Genomic DNA, 20071 nt, shown 5'->3' with positions numbered 1-20071 from the left:
TTGGAGTTTTCTAGGAAGGGTAAGGATCATTAATTGGGGGTTAGGGAAGAGGTGGGCAATTTGGACCTAGGCTGACAAAGTGCAGAAAGCAGTAACCTGGCTCTTGGTAATTGCCCTGTGACTAGCAGCCACCAGGAAGGCGGAAGAGCTTGGCTGAGTCTTCCCAGATCTGCACACAGGTTTGAATGCTGATTTTGCTGTATTGAACTGTGAATCCTTGAACAAGCCATTTTGCATGTACAGGACAATGGTAATTCTGATCTAGCCTGGGTGTCAGATCCAACTTGGGGATCACTTCAATTCACTTATTTCATTCTCCCAGGGGCCACTATTTTACCCAGCAGGAAAAGCCATGGACAAATGATGTCTGCAGATTTCCCCTTAGTTTAAGCTAAAGGAGACCATGTACTGTGAACAATTTCCCAAACAGGGAGGAAAAAATTTACAGTTCTTTGAAGATGTACCTGAAATGTCAAATAGCATATTTTGCATATTTTGATACTTTGTAACAACATGCTGGACCATGTCTTGGAGCTCCTAAATCTGTGGATTTCAGCCTTTAGAGGTATTTTTAAATGCTTGCAACCTAAGGCCAAAAGGAACCCTGCAAGTATGCAAAGTTGCCACTCATTTGGCTACGACTCACTCAAAGAGAGAAGTGATAAAGACTCGGCCAAGTGCTTTCTGTGTACTGGGCTTTAAAAATACCTGTATCTTTCCAATCATGTCATCACATGCCTCTAATAATGTAACTGTGGTAAGGCCACATCACCTAACTGCATGTAATTGGGGAGCTGGGGAGATTGCCTTATTGTCAAACTGGCCCCATGTAGACAGCCATCTGAAGGTATGAATAGGACCTAAGAATACATTCATTAACAGGTCCTCTGGGGATGAAGAGGTTAGATAATAAAGAGGATGTTGAGTTTTTGTTTTTACTTTTTCTCAGTCTTATGAAGTCACATTGACAAGAATCATGAGGTTGGTAGACAGAAACCAATGCTAGAACCACTGATTCTGTTGGCTTCTTGTAGCAATAGGATAATGAAATTCACTAATTCACTAGTATGTGTGTATGCAAAATTGTTCATGTTGCCACACCAGTACTAGGTGAGAGTGGGAACAAGGTCTCAGGTAAGGGCATCTCAGGGTGGGGTTGGCTTGTGGGTTGGGTGAAGGATTTTCCACTCAACCTCTATAGCTGTGAATAACTTTGCTCCCTCTGAGCACAGGACTGTCCCTGACTGAGCAAAATTGCCTCATATGGAGGCAGGAGGTAAGGTAGATTGACAGCCCACCAAACCTGGAGGGAAAAGAGAAGGAAGAGCTATGATTGCAGGAGACACTAATCTGTCAAGGAAGAAAATATGTTGTGAGCCTTGGTTTCACAGAAATTACTGTCCAGGTAACAAAATTGAAAAACTTTGCCAGGTGGTAAAAGAAGGGCAACAGGGACAAGCTTCCTGGAGTAATAATAATGATAATAATAATTGCTAACAGTTGGTGAGTATTTACTATGTGGGAAGTACTGCGTCAAATCATGTTACATGGAGAGCTGAAGCTTGAAGAGATTAGGTAACTTCCCCAGTACGTTGATAAATGGCAGAGCTAAAATCTGTCTTAGAATTTTACAGGACATGGAAGACCAGTTATTCCTCAGTAAAAGGAAAAAAAATAAGTTTTAAATCATTGGTTCCATTACAAGTTATACCCCATTGTGAATTAACAGAAGGAAACAGGATTGGGGCAGGGGGAGATGTGTAGTATAAATCTCAGCTATTTGGTTCAGTTTTGGTTTTGTTTTTAATATTAAATGCTAAAGAAATTAAGGTACTAATAATTGTTTCATTTACACAGTACTCTGTCAGATATAAAGATCTTGAAGATTCTCACTTGACTCTGAAGACAACCCTGAGGAGCAGGCAAGATAGTTAATACTATTGGCTTTTTTCCAGATAAGAACACTGTGACTCAAGGAAGGACCCAATGTCACTATGTTTCAAACTAGTTCTGGCCTCTGGACTTCCAGTACAAGGCTCTTTTTCACTGTACCTCTAAATTTGTTGTTTGGTATCATTTTAATTAGTAATATATTTTTTAAAGCCTAGTTTCTTCTTCTCATCCCTCTTCTGCCATCCTATAATATAACTCTCTGGCATCATTGCTGGTAAAGAAGTATGGCATAATCAACTCTGCAATTGAAAGGCATCCTTATAGTAAAAGAGGGTGATACCATGCTGAGCCCAAAGGGAAATTCTTCTTTGACCTGGATGGCTCCCAGTAGCAATAATGAAAAATTAATTTGGCTTTGCAACTACTGCACAAAAGCATTCTACAAGGATCTTTCTAGGAAAGAACAAGAGCATTACTATTGCCTCCCCCTCCCAAGAGCCACTTCCCACGGCTTGTTCAGATGCTTTATCCTAACACCTACTGCTAGCCTTTTCTACTTTTGGACTTTTATTTATGTCTCTGTTGAAACATCATTCAGATTTACATCCTTTTCCAACTTTTCCTTGCAGGCAAATGCCTGGTAAAACTACACCCCCTTCTATATCCAGGCAATGTTTAAGGGATTAAGGCTGCTCAACTCCTAAATGGCTACTAACTACAGTAATTAAATTCTAACAATCACTGGACAGGGCTTAGAGCAAGGCTGACTGTTACCATCTGGATTTTGTGCTGCTTAACTCTTGACAGCCTGTTTTGGAGAGGGCATCAGAAAAGTATAAAAGTACTAAGGGAGAAGAAGAGAGAGATATTGAGATTATCTATCTATCTATCTATCTATCTATCTATCTATCTATCTACCTATCTATCTATCTATAGAGAGAGAAAGAGAGAGAGAGAGAGAGAGATCAGTGGTCTTATAGTTGATGGGCTTGGAAGAGGAGTAGAAAAGAAATAAGAATAGGATAAGTATGTTACACTGAAGGGGAGGCTGGGGTGGCAGCAAACACTAATAAACTTGATGACAAAAAATTCTCATATTCCTATTAATGGCATATATAACTACCACTGGTATTGGACCAATCTCTCAGGCATCATTTCATTGGCTCTCAGATTGTGCTCTAATGAGTGTGTGTGTAGCTCTCTGTTCAAAGTTGCTGGGCAGCACTGACTGAAATGGGAAGAGGATTTTCAATTGAGATCTGGGGGACAGCTACACTTGAATCACACACACACAAATATAAAAAGCAGGCAAAATTTTCCTCTGGGAGGGGTAGGTGACTGTCCTTTAATTGGAAACATGACCTAAAAAACTAGGATTGCTTAAGAAAGGTAAAGATCAGGGGAGATGGGAAGGGAGAGTCCAGCGAGAAACAGACTCACTAATAGCAATACACACACACTAAAAAGGATACACAGAGAAACATGGAAACACAGCTAACCCCTCTTGCCCGTTTCATCCCTCCATACATATGATAAAAAGTAATTACTCACAAACACATGTCTGATATCCACACATTTTTCTGAAGTGACCACTGTAACTAGGCATCTGGCTAGGCATATTGTATATGTACATTAGTACTAATACTCACAACACTACAAAGTAAGTAATATTAGCTTTATATTGTAGATAAGGTTTGGAATCTCCAAATGGTCAAACAACTTCTCTAAGATCACACACAGTTACAAAGGGGGATGACTTTGAACTCAAGTATGTCTGATTCCAAAGCCTAGACACATTTCTACTCATACCATAAACATTGCCTATCTTTCCTGGAAAGTGAGGGTTGATTTGAAGTGAGAGAGAGAATAGATAGTTTGCAAAACCATCAGAGATTTCAATGACCTAGTTTGTGTTTTCACAGAAATTTTTGTACATGGTGCAGTATGGACAGCAATATGACATCTAAGAGATGGACACCGAACTCCATAAGTTCCCCAAGCCACATCTCTTTGCAGAACTGCAAATAAAGGTGCTAAAATTTAGCATCTTTCATTAAGGGAAGAGCAACACATAACAGACAAAACTATTAATATTGCTCAGGTCTGTTGAAATAAAGTGACCTTCTACCAAATTAAAGATTGCAGGGATAGGCACCAGGAAGAGAAATTATTTCAAAACTAAGTGGTAACTCTCTGCTTTTCTCTTGCTGCCTTTAAGATTCTCTCTTTATCTTTAACCTTTGGCATTTTAATTATGATGTGTCTTGGTGCAGTCCCCTTTGGGCCCAACTTGTTTAGGACTCTGTGCTTCCTGGACTTGTATGTCTATTTCCTTCACCAGATTGGGGAAGTTTTCCTTCATTATTTGTTCAAATAAGTTTTCAATTTCTTGCTCTTCCTCTTCTCCTTCTGGCACCCCTATGATTCAGATGTTGGTACATTTAAAGTTATCCCACAGGTTCCTAAACCTCTCCTTGGTTTTTTGAATTCTTGTTTTTTCTTTCTGTTCTGATTGACTGTTTATTTCTTCCTGTTGTTCCAAATCATTGATTTGAATCCCGGCTTCCTTCCCTTCACTGTTGGTTCCCTGTAGATTTTTCTTTATTTCACTGTGTAACCTTCATTTCTTCCTTTATTTTTTGCCATACTCAATGAGTTCTCTGAGCATCCTCATAACCAGTGTTTTAAATTCTGCATCTGATAGGTTGTCTATCTCCATATGTTTCATATAGTTCTTTTTCTGGCATTTTGTTCTGCTCTTTCATTTGGGCCATATTTCTTTTTCTCCTCAATTTGGCAGACTCACTGTGTTTGTTTCTGTGTATTAGGTAGAGCTGCCTTTACTCCCTGTCTTAGTAGGTTGGCCTGTGCAGCAAAGACACCTGTAAATGGTGTGGGTCGGAGCCTTAGGTAATTGCCTGGGTGGGGCAACCCACTTCACTGCTCCTCAGCTCTGGTTGTGCGGGGGTGGAGAGGGGACAACTCCACTGCCTGGCTTCTGGAGGTCTGCCTGGCACTTGCTTCATTTCCGGTCACTTCACCCACTTCCTGTGTGTGATTGGTGCCCCTCCGGCTGCTGCTCTGGGGTTTGCTACTCTCTAAGACCATATGGAACCTTTAAGCTGTAAAAATCTGTCAGTTTCTTCTGCCACCCCACCCCCCTGGTTTTTGCAGCCAGAGGTAATGGGGGTTTATCTTCCAGGTGCTGGAACCCTGGACTCTGTAGTCTGGCCAGGGGCTGAGATTGCTTGCTCCCAGGGTATCCCTTCTGATTTTTATCTGCCACATGTGAATGTAGGACCATCTGTTCTGCTACCACAGCCACTGCTTGTCCACACCACACCGTCTCTCCACCCCATCTCTGAGACTCTGGCCTTAGAATTCATCTGGATGAATGTGGCTTTAAATCCTTGGTTGTTGGACTTCCATACAGCTTGATTTTCTAACAGCTCTGGGTGTTATTTGTTTTTAAGATCTGGTTGTAATTCTTTTTATGGTTGCACAGGAGGCAAAGCATGTCTATCTACATCTCCATCTTGATAGGAAGTCTGATGAATGTTTATAAAGTTAAATTGAGTGGGGGAAAATACACTTGGGAAGGACAATGAGAAAAGGTGTTCTCAAATGTTGCTATCAATTGGCTCCTAAAATCCGGTTGCTGTTGTAGGAAACACATGAAGATTCTGAAATTTCCAAAAACATATATTTAGGCAAAAGCCAATTTAGTGTAGTAAACGGAGTACAGATTTTGGAGTCAGATAAACCTGCATTTGAAACTCAGCTCCATCACTAATTAGGTGTGTCCTTGGGCAAGTAACTTATCTTATAAACCTCAGCATATTTATCTGCAAAAAATATATATGGCATTCAACTCTTAATAAAGATCAAGAGAATACATGAAAGTGCTTAGTGATAAGTAGAAATTCAAGACATACATTTTCTTTCCTTCCATGGATATGGTGATAATATTTTTAACCCTAAATTAGAACACAAGGCTTGTTAAGTGTGAGCATATATGTGGCTGCAACAGGGTATTGGAGGTTCAATTTGAAATCAGTGTTTTGCCCCCAAAATTGGAACATAGTTTGCATACTAATAGTCCAAGCCCAGCAGGTCTTTGCAGCCAGAGGTTAGAGTGCTTTTGATCTTTGTGGATTAGTCCATGCAAGCACAGACTCTTTCCTTTCCATGAGTAACAGAGCAGGGATTACTGGTAAAGGAAACAAAGACTATAAATAGAAAATCAAATTGAAGTCTGTAGAAGAATTTGTGCCTGCTTTCCCCATAAAGATACTCAAAAGATAGTGCTGAGAGGATGAACTCCTTCCACGGAAATAAAACATAGAGCATCAGGAGGGTTTCTGATTTTATAGGTAGGAAGATTTAAGGTAAACTAAGAGAAATGTTCTATTCCAGCCTGGAAAGAAACTAGTGTTAGAAAAAGTGGTGATTAGAACATTTAGGATTCGTGAACCCAAGTGTTTGTATCTCTTTAAATTTAGCACATAGACATTTCACATCTAATTCTCTCTAATGTTTATATTAAAAAAACATTATCTCCTCTACAATGAGGTAATTTTTGAAGGACCAAATGAATTACTGAATTGAAAACATCCTCTTCTGATGCATTCCATTAACGACAACTATGGGAAATACAGATTCAAGAATTGCTATGTAATCTGCCATAAGAAAAGGCACCAACCACCTGGTGGCAATTTATTCTACAGATAGTGTATCCTCATTCAAGGCCAATTATCTAGGAGGAAATGACTAGCTTTTTGAGGTCTAACCTTGCAAACTCAATGCTAGTTAAATAAGATAAAGTAAATATCATAAGGCCATTTTCCCGCATAACAAACAACTAAGGCAGGGTGTCATCATACTAACTAACAAGACCTATGACTTTATTGGACAGAACCCAGAGGTCTACAACTATATACTTAACAAATTCTGCCAATCTAACGCAAAAATTCCAACCCCTTCTTATTCTACTTGCCATTCATGTGCCCCGGGCTTTCAAGGGAAGTCTAAATGTACAGTTATACAATGAAACCTAGCAAATGCATCTTCACATTTTATCTGTGTACCTTTCGAAAGTTTAAGATGGTTATGTTGATTAGGTTCCACTTAAAGGTGAGATCATTTGGTATTTGTCCCGCCTGGCTTATTTCACTCAGCATAATGCTCTCCAGTTTCATCCATGCTGTTGCAAAGGGTGGGAGCTCCTTTTTTCTTTCTGCTGTGTAGTATTCCATTGTGTAAATGTACCATAGTTTTTTGATCCACTCATTTACTGATGGGCATTTAAATATTCTAGATACAAGTCCTTTGTTGGATATGTGATTGGAAAAAAGTTTGTCCCATAAGTGGTCTTTCACAGAGCAAATGTTTTACATTTTGGTGAAGTCCAGTTTATTTATTTATTTATTTATTTGCCTTTTTAATTTAATTTAATTTTTTCCCTTATTTTTAAAATTACTTTATTGTCATTCAATTACAGTTGTATGCATTTCCCCCCACACAACTCCCCCCCACCCCAGCCAATCCCATCTCCCTCCCTTGAGTTTATAAATTTTTATTCTATGGATCATGCTTTTGGTATCATATTGTTATATGGTTGTTATATAACACTTTTGGAAGAACATTCCCTGTGATGTTCTTTTTGCTATCATGCATGCCTTTGGAGGTTTTTATGTGTATGCACACATGTGCTGCCTGGCTTAACTAAAAGAATTCAAGCTTATTGTTTATGCATAATTACTAATGCATATGTACTATTATGGAGTGCATAGAAACAACTCATGGAGCTGAGTATAATACCACAAAATATATTATCTAGCAAGAGTTTCTTTTTAAATTATTTTTAAATGTTTAGTGTTTAAATGTTCAGTAATAGTGTATATACAAAATTGTATTTCTTCAGGTGTACAGCATAGTGATTATATACTTATATACCTTACAGAGTGATCACCCCAGTAAGTCTTGTACCCATTTGGTACCATGCATAGTTATTACAATACTTATTGACTATATTTATTTACCATGCCTGATGTGAACAGGGAAGAAATAGCTCATAAAATTATAACTCCTCTTCAAATTTTACTGTTCTCCATTTAGAAAAATATAGAAAAACATGACTAGTATATATACAATATTATATAAATCTGTAAAATTTTTGTCTTGAAAATTTCTAAATTTTGCCTTAGGTAGGCAAAAAATCTGATATTCTTCAGCTTCTAGAAGAAGCAGTATATATTTTTACAGAAATCAACACCTGAGACCACTGCACAGCTAATGCTTGACATGTCTACTTTAGTAAGACACCAACATGATTCAAAATTCAGTGAAACAGAACTCATAGCAGGACCTTGGTTTTAGGTGTTCCATATGAAGACAATGAGATTTCATGAGTTTATATTGCCAATCACTGACTAGTTGTTATTATTGGCCCTTGAAACTCAACTTGGCTCAAGGTAGGTCTAGATCTCTGACACTTTGCCTTTGTTTGTACCATTACTTGACCAGTTCCAGTTATTTGCACAATAACTCTTTGAGGTCGAGGCAAACAGAGTCCAGGTGTGTTGCTCAGATTCCCAGTGGGAAATTCTCTCAGAGTGAGGAACGAGGGGGCAGTAACCCAGCTTTTCTGTACTCTTTTCGGAAATCCTTCAGGACACAAATGCTGCTTTTTTCCCAAAGGAGTGACTTAAAGGTGATCTAAAAATAATGAAAGTACTGAATAAGCCATCTCTATGCCAATCCAACCTCAGATAAATATGGTGGAAAGTTTATTTGGAACCCTTAAGCAAAAACATCAGCAAAGATCCTTTGACCCTTGGTTAAATGCAAAATAAATAGATCTATAGCCACCTGGACAACTCAAATGCAGAAGCTATTTGTGTGGTATTTCCAAACATTGAAAGAGAAATTAGGTATTTGGCAAGGGTTACGTATTTTCGGTGTTGTTGTTTTCTTTTTAACCTTTTACCAAACCTCCTTTCTCTCCTTCTCTTTTTCCATCCCATCCCCAGTACTTCCACATTTAGGCTTTAGCCCCAGTACCTCTTCCTAGATACCAAATGGCTGATATGAATTCAGGCTACTTGATCTTCTGAGAACTCCCGGTAGAGTTCTGACCTGAACTGATCCCTTTTGTAATCAACCCAGTCTTCTTAGGGACCTCTGAGGGTGGGAAGTGCTTTCTAAACAAATTGCTTTATTAATTCTCCTGAGACTGCCCCTCACAGTACTTGACTAAAAAATATAATTCTAGACTCCTAAACAGAAATATTAAGTTAAAATGGTAGGAAGAGAACATATACATCAGCAGGGGTAAATAAGTATGAATGTGCATAAGTATATAGCAAGTCACAAATGCTCTCAGTAATGCACAGAAGGAATAAAGTAGGGAGTGGTGAGCTTTGAAATAGATTCTCCTATTCTCCTTGGGGTCTGTAAAGTCAGCATAGTTATCAAGGGCTCATAATGAGCACTGGTTAACCAACATCTCTTAATAGTGATGACTCAGATGATCAGGTGCCTACTATGAGTCACTGTGTAAGGTACCCCAACAGTGAATCAACCTGCATTCTACAAAGGCTAAGGGCTTTCTCCCTGACCTGGAACTCCCCCTTCAGGATTCCCTAAGGATGGTCTTCATTGCTCCAGAGGGACAGCAGGGATCTGTGAAGTTGGGAGGGATGGGGAAATGGCTCTGTATTCACTCTGACAAAATAATTGTCAGGGTATTAGAATGAATTGAATGGTATCTTTACCTATAGTGAGGCTTTGGGCCTTTTCTTCTAGAGCAAAGGCAAGATGAGGTGTAGATCATTGTTGTTAGCCCACAGCCTCAACAGCCTGCTCACGCTAACTTTGTTTTCTCACAAAGAATATCAATTTCCTTCTTTGTTGAGGCCACCACTGCTCTGCTACTGCTGGCAAGAAGTCCAAGTTCTGGAGTGTGAGTAACATGCTAAACCATATGGTGACACGAAAACCCAAGAAGTATGTACCCCTTAGGATGGCAGTGCTGGGAATAGACAGAAAGGAGATAGAGGAAGTCACAGCATCTGAGATATTATCCATTTTGAGCCTCCTCTCCTCCTTCACTTCTTCCACTTTCCCCCTCCTTGTATGGAAGCTGGGAAAGACCTGCCCAAAGGTGATTGTGGGCACTACCCAAGTGCCCCACAATAGTCATCCCATGAAGGAAGTGTCTGCTCTGTTGTTGGAAGCTTTGATTGAAACAGATGTTATAGAGTTCTAAAAGACACTGTAGTAGGACTAGAAGACACTGAGGAGAGAGAAAAGGCTGACTGCTTCTTTGATTGTTTATTTTCTCTTTCTCCATCCCAGAGTTAAAAAGCTGCATGCCAGAGAACAGATATTGTATACTGCTCTGAGCAAGGAATGCAATGGATCCTGCACATACCCAAGTTACCAGGCTCCTTAGAGAAAATAGGCAATAATAAAGCACTCTGGCCTCAAGAGCTGAGCTGCCTGACAACCACCCCAGTGCTACCATTTATGCTATCAGTATGATGCCCACTCTTGCTCAGACAAACACAGCGTACAGTGATTCAACAGCTTCTACAATGAGTTGAAGCCTTCATGTCTAATGTCTCCAGATACACTTTTTGCCCATGAAAGTCTCCCTGGAAATCAAGAGTCTGTTCCTAGTATTAAGCCTAGAAAGGATGATGAGGTATGTGTGCTATTTTTTTTCTTTTTCTTCCCTCCTCACTGCCCCCCAAATCATAGAAAATGTGTATATCAGCCTTCTGAAATATGGACTTGAAAAACAAGGTGCATATTATGGTCCTTCATGCTGGAATGTAGTACAGGTGAAAGTGATAACTAGTTACGCATACACCTGGCTCTAAATAATTAGTGTGGCGGCAATCTCTTCCATGTTTCTATAAAAAAACTCTATTCTTGAGGCCAGTGTTATCTACTTCTTGTGCCAGGCATTTTTTTCATACCTTTGAAACTAAGATTTAGATGTGACTCAATGTGTAAAAACATATTCTATTTCTGTGAGTTCCTAACTAGAATGGCCTGCATATACAATGTCATTTGCTAGAAGTCCAAAACCAAGTCATGCTATATTTCTGTGTGTCTTAGAAGCTTCTCTTTATTGTCTAGGCTTGTGGTGACCTCACCTCATCATATATTGGTTGTTGAGTTTCCAGCTTTCATTTATAATGCACCACAGTGCCAACTCAGATAAGTGGAGGTATGATGAGAACTGAGAGGTTGATGCCCTAACTTTTGTAACTTTTTGATACACTTTTATAAAAGTTAGGGCATCACCTTGTTCTGTTGGTGGGTTTTCAGTGGCAGCTTTCTTTTCTACTGAGTGTCAGCTGTGGACAGAACTTGATCCTGTTGCAGGTTGACACATAAGCTAAATTTGCTTTACACTTCCCTGAAGTGCAGTGCTGCCTCTGTACTGACATTTATAATCATTTGCCTGTATCTGAGGTGTGTGCTTAGCAAACACAACCATTTAATCACAGCAGTATCTAAATGACTATTCCTGGAATTTAAATATTATTTAAAAATTATTGAGTCTGTAAATCCCTCTCCTCACTGTCCCCTCCCCACTCCCCTCTGGCTATTGTTAGATTGTTCTTAACTTCAATGTCTCTGGTTATATTTTGTTTGCTTTTTTGTTTTGTTGAGTCTAAGATTTTCCCAGAGGACAAGAGACATGCCCTGTCATAAGCCTCTTCATGAAATCTCAAGGCTACTTGGCATCATGAATTAAACACCTAAGTCTTTCTTACTTTCACCTAGTAATGGAAAGTTGGCTATACTTATCATCCATTATAAAGAGGCTTAGGATCTTGGAGACCTTGCCAAAGCAGCCAAACCTGATGTCAAAGCTCAGATTTCTTTATACTAGCAAATATTGTTGTAATATCAGTGCGTAAACAAAATATCCTTGATCTATCCATTTCTTCTCAGGGATATAAATCCATGCATCAGAAATTGTGTCTGCCATGCTATGCTGCAACCTCAAATTACAAGGAAATATTAGGAAAATACAGTTGTCGGTAGTCTTTAATAGCAGCTTCAAAACAATATTTATCCAAAAAGGGTGGGGGCTTTGAAATTTAATGGCACTTACGGTATGTAGTTTTCCATCTAAAGGGAAAAATCCTATGTAGATATTGAATTAGTACCACTCTCATCTGCTTGAAAAACCTAGGAGAGCCTCCAAATGAAAAGAACTTCTTAAAAAAGTTAGAATTCTATAATTAATTAATATTAATGAATATCTGCACCCTACCAGTATTTTATGGCAAGAGGAGAAAAGTTATTGTGAAAGAAGTCAGAGAAGAACATCTTAAGTGCTCAGAACTACCATTGAATTGAATTGCATGTCTCTCTGATAACATGCCCCTTTAATCAGAAGAAAGCAGTAGTAAGTAAAGGAGGCACATGACTGATGTTAAGATACATTGTTAAGAAGCAATGATGGCCACTGTTTTTGTTCCCACGTTTTCGTTGTTCTGCATGGGGCACTCAGCCTTTTTGAAGGGGAAGGGGAGCAGAGGCAATGAGCAAGTATAGTACATTCTTTAAAAGAAACCTATGTCTTTCTCATCATAGCAGCTACCCTTTTTAAAAGAACCAAATAGGTATCAGACACTGAACTAAACACTTTACATGCCATTAATTCATAAAACAACTCTACAAGGTGGAAATTATTAGCTTCATATGATATTTCAGGAGCATGAGATTCGGAGAGGTGAGTAGGGGTCTTTGCCCAAGGTCTTAGAGCTAGGGAATGAGAAAGCTGGGCTTTCAACCTGAATGTGTGTGACTCTAAACCCCACTATATTACAGTGCAACTCCCACGGTTAGTTCACACAATCCCCTCTGCAGGTGGAAGCAGATCTTAATAACTCCATTTTATAAACAGGGACATAGAACAGAGAAGTATTATTTCAAAGAGTCTAAAACATTTTCCCTTCCACACAATTCAGTCTTCAAAGTGGAGAAATGAAAAATAGAATTACATTCCTTCACTACATTCCTACCTTAGAAAAATCTCCACCCAAGGACATCACTCTTAATGACATATGACCCTGCAGGAGGTGGTATGCAAGATGATCCAACTTGCTGTGGCAACACCACATTGTGGCAGAGATTAAAGGAACTCAGGAACACAGACCTGAGCTGTGCTTATTAAAAACAGGACTAGGAAGGCAGAAAACTGTGCTTGACCCTGTGTCCATATACTTTACTTGTTTTTAATGAACTAATTCCACTTGTATTGATGTCACAGTCATTTTGAAGCTGTACAAAGTGCATTACAGAATTTATAGGGATTTAAAATTATTTCACACCTAGAATTTTATTTGTTTTAAAAATTTTTAAATTTATTTTTAGAGAGGGGAAGGGAGGGGAAAAAAGAGGGAGAGAAACATCAATGCATGGTTGCCTTTCTAGCATCCCCTACTGGGGACCTGTCCTGCAACCCAGGCATGCGCCCTGACTGAGAATCGAACCAGTGATCCTTTGGTTCACAGGTTGACACTCAATCCACTGAGCCACACCAGCCAGGGATGTGCCTAGGATTTTAAAGTGCTTCCCAGATATTCCATGGTGAGAAAGACACTTATTTACAAATGGATAAATAAGAAGTGAGGGGTTAAAGGACCTAAGTGAAATCACAAAGGCACAGCTAGGAATAGAATCAGTCTCTTAAACCTCAGTTCTGGGCCCCAAACACTAGACAAGTGTGTTTTTAAACTCTGAAGAATTGTAGAACCTTTTGAGATTCTGATCTTTAGGAAATCCCAAACTATTTATATGATAAATCATCATTATAAGCATTTAAAAGCATTTTTTAGCATTAAAAAAATATAACCATTACAACCACCTTAAATTGTGTCTTTTTTTAAGCTTACGAATTTGGTTAGCTTTAAAGAATGTAATTAATCCTGAAATAAAGTCTGGTTGCCCCCATTATCTCCCTTTGTTTAAAGGAACCTAGATTATTTCTGGGCTTAAAGGGGCTGCTTTGAAAACCTTTTACTAACTAGCCTGTCATGTATTAGGAATTGGTTTTGGAGTCAGGAGCCTTAGGCTTGTATCTTGACTCTGATCATTAGTTGAAGTGTCTTTTAACCTTAGTTTTCTCACCTGCATAATTGGGATGAAACTAATACCACACACAGGGTTGGGGCAAGAATCTAAGAACATAGAACATGGGAAATGTGGAAGCATTGCAGAAGGCTTTAGAGTATGATATAAAAATCAAGTGGAAGTCTAGAAAGACCACCACATTTTATGGCTGTAACAGGCCTGATTGGGAAAGGTCTCTGATGGTTCAGTCTGAAATTCCAATAGTGTCAGCATCCAGAGGAATCTGATTTGCAATAGTGTTTCTTACATGCATGACAGGGACTTCCTAAGGTATACTAAACAACGGGCAGCAAACTAAGACTGAAAGATGATCATGAATACCAAAGACTGCCTATCGAAACTGGCCTTGTATGAAATGCATGGAGGAATAGATTCCCTTCTCAGAACAAGGCATCTTTCAGCATCACTGAGGACCTTATGCTCTCACATCAAAGAAAGATGGTGTACTGAAGTGGAATGGAACAAAAGCATCCTAAACCCTCCAGTGGCACTAAGAATACAGGTAGAGTTTGAGAAAAGAGTGACTTGCGAAGTAGAAAGAAAATTAGAAATTATTAATATGCTATGCTATCTCCCCTGACTATTTCCCTTCCTCCTTACCCTCCCCCATTCACTCATCCTACCCCTATCTTCTCCTAGTTCTTTATTTCTGTCTTCATCCCCTAAGCTTCACATTCTTCGGTATCCAAATAATCAGTTTTTTCACCTCAGTTCCTTTGCTCATACTGTTTTGCTTGCCTAGAATTCCCTCCTTATCACTTCTCCCAGCGCATACCTCAAGTAAGAAAAATTCTAGAATGTCCTTTTACTCATTTCTGAACCTAAGTCTACCCTATCCTACTAGGTTCCAATCAGGTGCTTCTTTGAAACTCACAGTTCCTATTGTGGCCATTATCATTTCGTACTTGGGATTGCAGTTATTTGTATACTCAGTCTTATATCATTTACTTGGCTATAATTTACTTTAGGTAAATTACAGTTATTGGCACAGTGCCTGACACAAAGTAGATATTCAACAAAAGATGTTAGACGAATGAATGAGTGATCCTTACTGTTTGCAATAAGCAGGCCACCATCACCTCTCACCTGGATTTTTGCAACAGTCTAAGTAATCTCCTACATTGCCTCCCTCCTATCTTTTCCCCCTCTAATCTATTCTTCTCCCTGTCACAATATATATCTTATAAAAACTATTTTCATTATGCTACTCTCCCACTCAACAACCTTAAATAATGCCCTGCTATACAGAATGAAATCCAAATCCTTCTGCCTCCCTCTCGAAAATCTTTGATATCAGTTGAATAGAGTCCCTGGTGCTGCCAAGTTTTTGTGTACCTTGCTCCCAGATCTAAATTCAATTAATCTTATCCCCATCAGGAAGCCTTCTCTAACTAATCCATCCCTTATTGCTCCTCTTTTATAATTCCACAGCATTACTCTTTGTACTGTACATACTATAACCTAATCATGTCTTTCCTATATTGTTATGCATCTGTCTCTGGTATAGATATTTTGTTTTCCAAGTGAGATGGCAGACTTCAAATTTACCCAGGTTCTTTCCACACCAACTAGCAAAGGGCTGGAGACCTACCAGGCTTTCTGTACATGCTTTCATTTATTGATTTATTCCCGTATTATTATGTCTGATTTTCGCTTTGTTTCCTCCACTGTCTGCAGCTATTTTATTTTATTTTTTTTTGTTTTTTAAAAGTATATTTTGATTATGCTATTACAGTTGTCTCAATTTTTTGTCTCCCATTTATGCCTCTCCTCCTTGACCACCCCCTCACTCTCCAGCATTCCCCTCCCTGGCCCTGCCACAGTTCATGTCCATGGGTTGTACATATAAGTTCTTTGGCTTCTCCATTTCCTATTCTTAACCTTCCCCAGTCTATTTTGTGCCTACTATTCTGCTTCTTATTCTCTGCACTTTTTCCCCACCCCAACTCTCCCCCTCCCCTTCCCACTGATAATCCTCCATGTGATTGACATTTCTGTGGTTCTGTTCCTGTTCTAGTTGTTTGCTTAGTTTTTGTTTTTGTTTCTAGGTTCAGTTGTTGATAGTTGTGAGTTTGTTTTCATTTTACTGTTCATAGTTTTTGATCTTCTATTTCTTAGATAAGTCCCTTTAACATTTCATATGATAAGGTCTTGGTGATGGTGAACTTCTTTAACTTGACCTTATCAGGGAAGCACTTTATCTGCCCTTCCATTCTAAATGACAGCTTTGCTGAAATGAGTCTTCTTGGGTGCAGGTACTTGCCTTTCCTGACTTTGAATACTGCTTTCCAGCCCCTTCTTGCCTGCAAGGTTTCTTTTGAGAAATGAGCTGATAGCCTTATGGGCACTCCTTTGCAGGTAACTGTCTCCTTTCCTCTTGCTGCTTTTAAGATTCTCTCCTTATCTTTAACCTTGGGTAATGTGATTATGATGTGTCTTGGTGTGCTCCTCCTTGGGTCCAATTTCTTTGGGACTTTCTGGGCTTCTTGGACTTCCTGGAAGTCTATTTCCTTCTCCAGATGGGGAAGTTCCCCTTCATTATTAATTCAAATAAGTTTTCAATATCTTGCTCTTCCTCTTCTCCTTCAGGCACTCCCATGATTCAGATATTGGAACTCTTAAAGTTGTCCCAGAGGTTCCTAAGCTTCCCCTCATCTTTTCTGAATTCTTGTTTCTTCATTCTGTTCCAGTTGGATGCTTATTTCTTCCTTTTGTTCCAAACCATTGATTTAAGTCCCAGTTTCCTTCCCTTCATTGTTGGTTCCCTGTATATTTTCCTTTATTTCACTTTGTGTAGACTTCATTTCTTCCTTCATTTTGGGACCAAGCTCAATCAATTCTGTAAGCATCCTGATTACCAGTGTTTTGAGCTCTGTATCAGACAGGTTGTCTACCTCCTGGTCGCATAGTTCTTTTTCTGGAGTTTTGCTCTGTTCTTTCATTTGGGCCATATATTTTTTTTTGTCTTGGCACACCTGTTATGTGTAAGTGGCAGAGCTCTAGGTATTTGCCAGGGCTGGGCAACCCTCTTTGCTGCACTGTGGTGCTGTCTGTGAGGGAGGGATCCAAGAGGGAACAATGCCACTTGCTTCGGTCTCATCCCACTTTCTGTCACTTCCCTCACTTCCCACAAGTGGCTTGTGCCCTTTCAGGTGCTGAATCACAGGTGGGTGGATTTGTCTATGTTCTAGGACCCTGTGAGTCTCTCCAAAGAACTCTCCTGTGAGGCTGGGAGTTTCTGCTGCCACCACAATCCCCACAGATTTTTTTTACAGCCTGGGGTTTTGAGTCTTTAGTTTCCCACGCAGAAACCCTGGGTTTCGTGGTCCATCTCACTCTCCCACTGTTTCCCCAGGCTTGACTGCGTGCAAATGTGGGATTGCTTGTGCAGTCCACCAGCCAGCTGTGGGTGTCTTCTCTGCCTGGCTGCTCATCTCTGACCCTCCTACCATCTGGATTAATGTTTCTTTAACTCCTTAGTTGTTGGACTTCCATGCAAATGTTTTTCTAGCAGTTCTGGTTGCTCTTTGTTTTTAACTTAGCTGTTATCCTTCTTTTGGTTGTGTGAGGAAGCGAAGCATTTCTGCCTACACCTCCATCTTGGCCAGAATTCCTTGTCTGCAGCTATTTTAATGGGCTTATTATTTAATTTATAATTAAAAGACAAAATTTACCTGGTAAGAATAGTTTTTTAAGGAAGTTCCCACCTCCCCTCAACATTTTCAGAGCAAATCTTGTGTTATCCTATGTATATCTTAGCATTTTGTCATTGGAGATATTTTAATATCATTATATATTTGTGTGTATAAGGCTGCTTTGTTATTCTTGTTAATTCAACAGTTATTAAGTGCCTATTGTGTGTGGAGAGCTTTAAAATGCAATCTTTGATATGGAAAACTACATTTTATTATTATTTTAACATAACAGATGTTTTCATTTACCCCCCTTAATGACTAGATAACTATTAACGTTTCTTAATGGTTTCCCTAATCCTAGTATATTCCTAGACTTACAAGTAAAGACTTGGGCACTAAGAGAAAAGACACTTGTTTTCCACCTGAGCACAACACACTAACAATATTTCCTGTCCTTCCAAGACCACACAGAGGATTTTCGTCAACAAGAGAAAATAGCTGAAGGAGAGGATAGAAAAGTTATTTAAAAAATTACCCAGAATCAATAAGAGAAAATGTTCCTTAAAAATTATATATTTTCTTCTTCCTCTTTCAGCAATTCAGCTTCTAAATCAGTGTTTTTTTCTGCCTAGTTCCTCAAACAATATTTGTCCACATTTACCTCTCTTCCATTATCTGATTCTATTGATTTTGTTTCATTGCTTTCAATGTGGGGGAGGGGGGAGGAACAGACTTTTTCCACCTTGCCTACTTTTCATGGCAAAGCACACACACTTTGATCTTTTAACCCTTAAATTCTCATCTTTGTCTAATCATTTTCTTTAGCTCAGGACTAAGCAATATCTCAAACTCAAATTCTCCAAAACTGAACTCATAATCTTCCTCTAGCTAATACCTAAGCCTGCTTTTGCTCCTGTCTTCTCTGTAATTTTAACGTCTCCAGGCTAGAAAGTTCAAAATTGCCTCCATTCTTTCCTCTCCTTCATTATCCACACTCAAATCAGTTACAAACCAAATCCTGAGCAGCATCTCTTCCCATACTGATTGCCCTTAGGTCCTCAGTATCTCTTGCCCAGACTGATGTCACTTCCTCTACAGTCTTCTTGTTTAACCCATTCTATATATTGACAGAGTCCTCTTAACTCTAAACCTACTCATGTTACTCTGTCAAAAACTTTCCATGATTCTCCACTTCTTATGAAATAAAACACACATTTCTTCACTTGGCATTTAAAGCCCTCTGCAATTTAGTTCCCACCTAACTTCTCCAGCCTTTTTTCCTGATGCACTAAAAGTTCCAACCATATCCAATCTGTGTGGGACTCTCAGAGTATCTCTCTTTCTAATTCTTCCATGTCTATACCTAAAATATGCTCTTTGCCACTTGTTTCTTTTGCCATGTTTGCCTATCAGAATCCTAGTTAATCTTCAAACACAGGTCAGATCTCACCTCCTTCAAACTACCTTCCAAAACTGAGTGCTTCCTCTATCTACTTTGCACAGTTCTTTGTTACTAGTGAGCCCTTACAAAGGTGTATGGAATCGAACTCACATAAAAGCATACAAACTTTAGGGAACTCATTGACTGTGGGAATGAGACAGATTGAAAATAAGTTAGATAGTACAGCTGGGCAAGAGGTTGGCACCAGAGTGAGCAGCCAGAACCTCCTCCATTATATGTTTGAATATCAAGCTAAATATCTATTATCGGTATGTGTGTGTGTATACATGTGTGCTTGCCTACTTCCCAGGATGTTTAGCTATTGGAGTATCTACTTGGCTATGTTCCTGGGAGTGAATGTACCAGTGTGTACCCATATATATGCCTTTAACCCTAGAAATTTTATTTCAAACCCTTGTTATAGGTTTGTTTTTATATGATGCTCAGGTTAAATGTGATATGCAATAAAAATAGGTACTTTTGGATATTGGTTCCGAGCATATGGTTTATAGGCTTCTAGGCAGTTGCTAAGCAAGCCATTGTATTTAACTGTAAGGGATTAAATAGCAGGATCAGCCCGTAAAACACCTTTGAACACATCAGGAAAAGGTACTATTTGCTAAAGATATTTTACTTTCGTTAGTCAGAAAGTTTTCATATGCCAATTTTTTTAGTACTATAGGCACTGGACTGCCATCTGCAGGAAAATTGTTAGACTATCTATATCTATATCTATCTATCTACCTATCTACCTACCTATCATCTATCTATCATCTATTTTCCTGTCTGCTTTGTGAAAGGTGTTCCATTGGACATGGCAGCCTTATATAGTACACAAACTACACAGTTTTATGTAGTGATCCAGCCCAATAGGTAATCTAAAAAAGGCAGAAGTCTATCTCGCTTAAGAGAATTTATACCTTCTGATTGGAAACAAGAT

At 39.1% G+C, this 20071-nt stretch overlaps 1 protein-coding gene across 1 annotated transcript in view; it reads right to left on the bottom strand.

Annotated features, from left to right (window-relative positions):
- Positions 1–20071, bottom strand: part of DGKK (diacylglycerol kinase kappa) — a 160993-nt gene that overhangs the window by 124351 nt on the left and 16571 nt on the right. Inside the window, exon 3 of the mRNA XM_024579934.3 lies at positions 10530–10546. Coding sequence (XP_024435702.2) covers positions 10530–10546 — 17 coding nt within the window. The remainder of the gene's footprint in view (positions 1–10529; positions 10547–20071) is intronic.

Source organism: Desmodus rotundus, chromosome X (genome assembly GCF_022682495.2).
Source record: "Desmodus rotundus isolate HL8 chromosome X, HLdesRot8A.1, whole genome shotgun sequence".
NCBI lineage: Eukaryota > Metazoa > Chordata > Mammalia > Chiroptera > Phyllostomidae > Desmodus > Desmodus rotundus.
The sequence above is the reverse complement of the archived record's forward strand: the minus strand, read 5'-3'. Positions and strand labels throughout refer to the sequence as shown.